We start from the raw sequence: 6,849 nt of genomic DNA on the forward strand, positions 1-6,849 counted from the left end.
TAGTCAGGTTTGTTAACTGCTGAGCCACGACGGGAACTCAAAGAGGATGTCTTTTAACAATCAACACAACATCATAGATCAACTATACTTCAATACAATTTAATTTTTTTAAAAAACCACAAAAAACAAAGCCTTTCAACAAACATTGCCAAATTGCTTTCAAGAAAGGTTCTAGGGTGGTTCCTGTTGTGGCACTGCAGATTAAGAGCCCAACACAGTGTTGGTGAGGGTCCAGGGTTGCCACAAACTGCACCCGGTAGCAGATGCAGCCCGGATCTGGGGTTGCTTGTGGGTGCTGTGGGCCTGTAGCTGCAGTTCCAATTCAACCCTTTGCCCAAGATCTTCCATATGCAACAGGTATGGCCAAAAAAAAAAAAAAAAAAAAAGGAAAAGAAAAGAAAGGTTCTAGGCGGTGGCAATGTCACTGCTGAGGCTCAGGCTGAATTCCTGGCCTGGTAATTTCTGCAAGCCTGCAGCCCCCTGCCTGCCTCCCCCCAAAAAAGTGCCTGGCTCACATTAATTTTAAAAAACTCTACTCTTTTGGTAAGAAATGCTGCATTTAAAGTTATGTTTCTTTGGCTAGCTTAGTTGCACATTCTTTCCCTCAATTTACATTTTTTTAGTTCCAACTCTTTCCTCCTATCTCTATCAGGGTGTTAAGGCTTTTACCCTTAGATTGCTTTTGCAATACAAATATACTTAAAAACAACAACCCAGTGGTTGCTACTGCATGACTGCTCAACACTGGCAAAAGCCCACAAAGGCGAGCTCGAACGTTAGCAAAGAACCTAGGCGACAGCTGGCCCTTATGTTTCATGGCGGAAACATGCCTTTGCGAAAATTACAGCAAAGGCGTTGGCTCTCCCAGTCTGGGGAGGAACGTCTCGCGGGATCTCAGTCGCCCTTGGAACCTCTGACGCGACTACAAGACCCAATATGCAACGCGCCTCCAGGCCCTAGCTCTCGAATGAAGGCTAAGGTCCAAGGTCATGTGTCTGTCTGCGTAAGGCGTCCGGTCATCTCTCCCACGCCTTTTTCTGCAGCTTTCCACCTTGGCCGCCATTTTGTGCGGGAGGCAATGGAACCTGAGTCCAGCGACTCTATGGTCCGCAATTCAGAGATCGTCCAATCGGAAGCCAGACCTTGAAGGAAAACCCCGCCTTTACCCACAGGGAGGCGGGAACTGCCACGAAGCTCCTGTGGAGAGAGAGGAAGGCGCTACAGGAAACCAATGAGAAGGGAGGAATCTAACATGTTAGCCAATGAGGGTGCGAGGGGATTGCGGCCAATGAGAGTAGGGGGACCCCCGGACACGTGGGTGGGGGCGCTGAGCGCTGAGTCCTAGAGCTAAAGCCGGGAGGTGAGTCAGTCACCTTGAGCCGGGCGAGCGCTGTGTTCCAAGCCGGGGCAGCGGGGCAGTGAGAGTGCAGGTGACTTGGGGCCGAAAGCCAGCACTTGGCAGGGATGTGGCCGGGTTGTTTGGAGGGGCATTTGCCCCTAGGGCCGGGAAAGGCGACGAGCCTCTATAGCCTTAACAATTAATGTTAATTACCAACCGTAATGGGTAACTGCCCTGGTTCAAGCGGACTGTGGACAGCTGTGTAAAATTAGGCAGACTGAACGGCATCTGCCCAGCTTATACGTACGGTCTTCCCCGGAGACCATCCTCTTGGGATAGCATTTCCCTCCTGGGCCGGGCCTCCTTCCTGTACTTCCGATTTCCATGACCTTCCTTTGCAGACCTGTCGCGCTGAAAGTGGTGGACCGGGAATTCGCCCAGTCCTTCTGACCTCTAATGTTCTCCTCAGCTGGTGCACTATTCGAGGAAGAGCGTGGTCCAGGGAGGACGGGCGGGGTGAAGGGGACGACCGAAGGTCGCCACTATAAGCAAACCACCAGGGTGCCAGTGGATTTTTTCTTTTTTCTCTGCAGACGGAAAAAATGCAGACCACCGGGGCGCTACTCATTTCTCCTGCTCTGGTAAGCTTGTGGCTCCGGGGTGCCCTGTAGCGCCAGGTAGAGCCATCAGCGTTTAATGAATGAACTGAGAGGAGCTTGGCATCCTGCTGTTGTTGCCCCTTTAGGGAAGCTGCAGGATGTGATGCAGTTAACCTTTGATTATTTGGGCCTGTAAACCAAATTGTCTTGGCTTTGGAATGTGGTCAGAATCTGGATCTGACCTTTTTACTCCTTGTCTGACTTATAGCTAGACAGCCCACTGAAGCAGTGAGTCTCAGCTTTGGCTGTACATTGGAATGAGGTAGCTTTTAAATAGTCTAACGCCCAGACTACCCCCCATGGGGTGGAATCTATACATTTGTTTTGTTCTGTTTTTTAGAACTCCCGAGATGATTTGAATGTTAAGCCAAGTTTGAGAACTGCTACGTTGTATTTGTTGAAATATTTTAAGAAAACTGTTGCAGGAGTCTTTGCTTAGGTGACTGTTTCAGGAGCCTTACCAGGCTCACTGGCCCACTCCATTCAGGGTGTGTAACCGTGATTGCATTTTTAGCAAAGTAAGATTTTCCTCTTTTGATTCATTTGGTGATCTGGGTACAAACCCTTCCTGTGCTTGGTTTGATACTAGTGTGGCGTGTTTTGTGTGTGTTTGTTTTTGGGTTTTTTTTTTTGTCCCTTCTGAGATATTGATTAAGTGCTGTGCCCACAGAAGTGAACCTCCTTACCTGGGAAGGTAAATGGGAAGGTTGCCACTGCTGACGACACCCTGGTCTCAGGACAGCCCTCTCAGGTTGAGAGAGGAATACATTAATTGGCCTTGATATATATTGAACTTGTTTTGTAATATTTGTAGTTATTTGACAGAAGCTCAGCAATTAGGGTTTTTTGTTTTATTTTCTTGCCTGATTTGGAGGAATGTGTCTTTCTGATTTTATAGCTCCGCTCTTGTACCAGGGGTCTTATCAGGCCTGTGTCTGCCTCCTTCCTGAGTAGGCCAGAAATCCCATCTGAACAGGTAAAGGAGAATGGGCCCTCTTGAGAAGTTCCCCAGAGTGGGTTCCATTAAGTTAGTTGAATTGCCTTTAGGCCAAAGCGAGAGGGGAGTCATAGAATCTGTGGTATCTGAATAGTTCTAAGTACCCCAAGGGGAATATGGTGGGTTTCCCTAACCCACAGGATTTCCCTTGTCCTGTCTGGAAGTGGACCCGAAGAGTAACTCCCAAACTCTGCATTCTGAGCATTCTCTACTTGCTCAGCAGTTTGCCAACAAGTTCAGAGCTCTCGTGGGCGGGGTGAGGGGTGGAGACAGCCATCTGTCCTCAAGCCTTACCCTCTCCCTTTCTCTCCCCGTCCTGTTAGCCTCCCTGCAGCAGTGTCCCACTCCAGGTGGCCAGGCGGGAGTTCCAGACCAGTGTTGTCTCCCGGGACATTGACACAGCGGCCAAGTTTATTGGTGCTGGGGCCGCCACAGTTGGTGTGGCTGGTTCCGGGGCTGGCATTGGAACAGTGTTTGGCAGCTTGATCATTGGCTATGCCAGGTAAGTTTCGGGGCGGTCTGGAGCATCTCCTCCTATAAATTTCTACCCTATTTGGAGGCAGCCTCAGCACGAGATCGTAGCTTCGAGTTGATTTCCTCTACCTCCTGTTTTCTCAGAATTTAAATTCGTTGCCAACCCAGCTCCCTTAAACTTACCGTGTTGGTACTCTGCTTGCCCGTCCGATCCCCAGGATACTTGCAAGCCAGGCCCCCTCCCAGTTTCCACACTCCCCATTCACCTAAGCACCACCCCTTTCTTTCCCTGGGCTGGCATCGGTCTCTGTCCCCGGCAGGAACCCATCTCTGAAGCAGCAGCTCTTCTCCTATGCCATTCTGGGCTTTGCCCTGTCTGAGGCCATGGGGCTCTTCTGTTTGATGGTCGCCTTCCTTATCCTCTTCGCCATGTGAGGCTTCGTGGAGGTCACCTACCCGTCCCTGCTGCTTCGACTCCAAGGCCATGCCCGGTGCTGGAGTGTGCTGAGCTTGACCATTAAACACAACGTTTCTCTAAACCCGTCTGCCTGCGCCTCTGTCCTTTGCCCTGGGGGAGAGCCTTCCTGGAAAGGAGGGACGAAGGAAGTGGGCTTGGGCCACCCTGGGTGATGAGGAACTCTTCAGTGCTGAGAAGGAGCACTCTCACGGCCATAAGAACATCTGCAGGGAGCGTGGGTTTGTCTCATGATAATGGGTGCTTCTTCCCTCTTCACATTTAGTGTAATAATATGTAGCGGTTTTGGGGGCCTCGATTTGCAGCAAGCTCTGTGCCAAGTGCTCTATGTTTGTCATCTCCTCAACTCTGTATAAATGCAGTGATTTTTGCAAAAGAGGGCGCCCAGGCGCTTAGGGAAGCAAAATAACTTGTCCAGCCTCACAGAGCAGCTGGTAAGTGGCAGACCTGGGGACTCCGCCCTCAGGCCAGCCTAAACCTTTTACTTGCCGTGATGTCCCATCTATATTCATTTTGGCCCCACAATTAAGGTGACACAGATAGGGAAACTTGGTCCCAAAGAAGTTGTGTGGCACGTTAGAGATGAAGGTGGGCCTCCGTCTGCCTCCGCTTGTAAGTTTCAATTTCACTCTCAATTAGCCTTTCTTAGAGTGCCTCAGTGTTTTGGATTTAGCCAATGAGGGACAGAGTCTATGCTCTGGAAGAAATTACAGTCTTAGCTTTGCCAGGGTGGGTGTTCCGGGCAAGTGAACCAGCTAACGAATTGCTTAGAGAACTTCTCAGCCTCTTTCTGTGGCCCCAGTCTAGGCCCAGCAGGTGCTTCCCACTTGCCTGAAGTGGGACTGATAGATAACCCAGGTAAGAGAAAGCTGAGAGTTTCCTGGTGGCCTAGCGGTCATAAGGACTCAACGTCGTCCCTGATGTGGCTGGGGTTTGATCCCTGGCCCGGGAATTTCATGCTGTGGGTGTGGCCCCAAAAAATCAAATTAGATGGTTTCAAAATGAATAATAGCTTATAAATGGGACCCGTTTTTTGAGAAGCTGATACCTCAGGTTACTGCAAAACTGAAAATGTGAAACTAAAAACATCCCTAATAAGTATTAATACTTTCCAGCTGAAGGACAGCTAGTAAAGAGGGTTAAAACACCAAAAAAATACTAGTCAATAAGAATGGATTCAAGGGAGTTCCTGTTGTGTGCAGTGGAAAAAATCAGACTAGTATTCAGGAGGATGCAGGTTTAATCCCTGGCCTTACTCAGTGGATTAAGGATCTGGCCTTACCTTGAGCTGTGGTGTAGGTGGCAGACATGGCTTGGATCCCAAGCAACTGTGGCTGTGGCTGTGGCACAGGCTGGCAGCTGCAGCTCTGATTTGACTCCTAGCCTGGAACTTGCAAATGTCTCAGGTGTGGTCCTAAAAAAAAAAAAGAAAAGAAAAAAAAAAGGATGAAGTTCCTGTTGTGGCTCAGATGTAATGAACCCAGCTAGCGTCCGTGAAGACTCAGATTCGATCTCTGACCTGGCTCAGTGGGTTGAGGATCCAGCGTTGCTGTGAGCTGTGGTGTAGATTGCAGGCGTGGCTCGGATCCCACATTACTCTAGCTGTGGCACAAGCCTTCAGCTGTAGCTCTCATTTGACCCCTAGCCTGGGAACTTCCATGTGCTGCAGGTGCAGCCCTAAAAGTCAAGAAAAAAATAAGAAGACTGGGTTCGATTTACATGCAATTTGAGGACAGGTATGCAGGTATTAATTGTTGCACATCCTCCTAGGAGTTTCAGGAAATGCTAACAAATCAAGAGAGTGGAAATTACACTGAACAATGCCAGACATTATTGAATATGTGGGTACAGAAGCTAAGTGCTGTAGAAGAGGAAAAGCAAGGAGGCCAGCGTCCATTGCACTAGTGCCAGCTAACATTCGAGCGCTTGGACATGGAACATGGTGATAAGTGTTTTCAATGAATGACTTCCAGCCTCCCTGTGAAGTCTGTCATTGTGTAGGTGTGGAAAAAGGCTCAGAGAGGTGAGGAATCCTGTGACTGTCATACAGCTGGTTAGTAAAGCTGGGATTCAGACTCTAGAACCTGTGGGGGTTTGGGGTTTTTTTTTTGTTGTTGTCTTTTTGCCTTTTCTAGGGCCACTCCCAGAACATATGGAGGTTCCCAGACTAGGGGTCTCATCAGAGCTGGAGCCACCAGCCTACGCCAGAGCCACAGAAACGCGGGATCCGAGCTGCATCTGCGACCTGCACCGCAGCTCACAGCAACGCTGGATCCTCAACCCACTGAGCAAGGTCAGGGATCGAACCCAAAACCTCATGGTTCCTCGTTGGATTCATTAACCACTGAGCCATGACGGGAACTCCCCCTAGAACTTGTGTTCTAATCACTGCGCTAACTCGTCTTAAGTTTCAGTGATGAGTATGAAACTATGTATGTATGGCCTGATCAAGGTCACACAGCAGGCCAATGGTTTAATTTAAATCAAGTCCACCTGACATTGAAGAATCAGAGTCTTCTACCACAGCATGACTTCTCCTTGACACATTTGTGGCCAGATAATTCGTTGTTGGGGGGGGCTATCCCATGCATTGTATGACATTTCTCAGTATCCCTGGTCTCTACCCACTAGACATCAGTAGCAACCTCCCCTCCCTCCATGTGGCAACCAATTGCCAAATGTCAGATATTGACAAATGTCTCTAGTTGGAGAGCAAAATCACTCCCTGTTGAGAACTATTGTCTACCAATAATTATTATTGATTACAATTAGTAATATGCTTGTTCTCTTAGCTTCTTTAACTCTCTCAAGATTGCCCACAGCAACCCAGTGATAGAACGGAAGCAGAGCCCAGGAATCTCAGAGCCAGAAAGAATCAGTTTGAATTGGCAGCCGAGGTGTCACC

At 49.0% G+C, this 6,849-nt stretch overlaps 1 protein-coding gene across 2 annotated transcripts; it reads left to right on the forward strand.

Annotated features, from left to right (window-relative positions):
* Positions 1–1,296: 1,296 nt before the first annotated feature.
* ATP5MC1 (ATP synthase membrane subunit c locus 1) lies at positions 1,297–4,008 on the forward strand. Of its 2 annotated transcripts, none has more exons than XM_047758443.1 (5): positions 1,297–1,430; positions 1,933–1,980; positions 2,897–2,974; positions 3,319–3,497; positions 3,790–4,008. In XM_047758443.1, the coding sequence occupies exons 2-5, from the start codon at positions 1,942–1,944 to the stop codon at positions 3,902–3,904; spliced, it is 411 nt and encodes a 136-aa protein (XP_047614399.1). In that variant the 5' UTR covers positions 1,297–1,430; positions 1,933–1,941; the 3' UTR covers positions 3,905–4,008. The 2 variants fall into 2 exon arrangements, with proteins under 2 accessions (XP_047614399.1, XP_047614400.1); XM_047758444.1 differs by having other exon boundaries at positions 1,298–1,360.
* Positions 4,009–6,849: the final 2,841 nt, after the last annotated feature.

Source organism: Phacochoerus africanus, chromosome 14 (genome assembly GCF_016906955.1).
Source record: "Phacochoerus africanus isolate WHEZ1 chromosome 14, ROS_Pafr_v1, whole genome shotgun sequence".
In the NCBI taxonomy this organism is placed as follows: domain Eukaryota; kingdom Metazoa; phylum Chordata; class Mammalia; order Artiodactyla; family Suidae; genus Phacochoerus; species Phacochoerus africanus.

Coding starts and splice junctions, on each gene's coding strand:
- ATP5MC1 (XM_047758443.1), top strand. CDS start 1,942: ATGCAGACCACCGGGGCGCTACTCATTTCTCCTGCTCTG. Junction 1,981..2,896: donor TACTCATTTCTCCTGCTCTG/GTAAGCTTGTGG, acceptor CTGATTTTATAG/CTCCGCTCTTGTACCAGGGG. Junction 2,975..3,318: donor CAGAAATCCCATCTGAACAG/GTAAAGGAGAAT, acceptor CCGTCCTGTTAG/CCTCCCTGCAGCAGTGTCCC.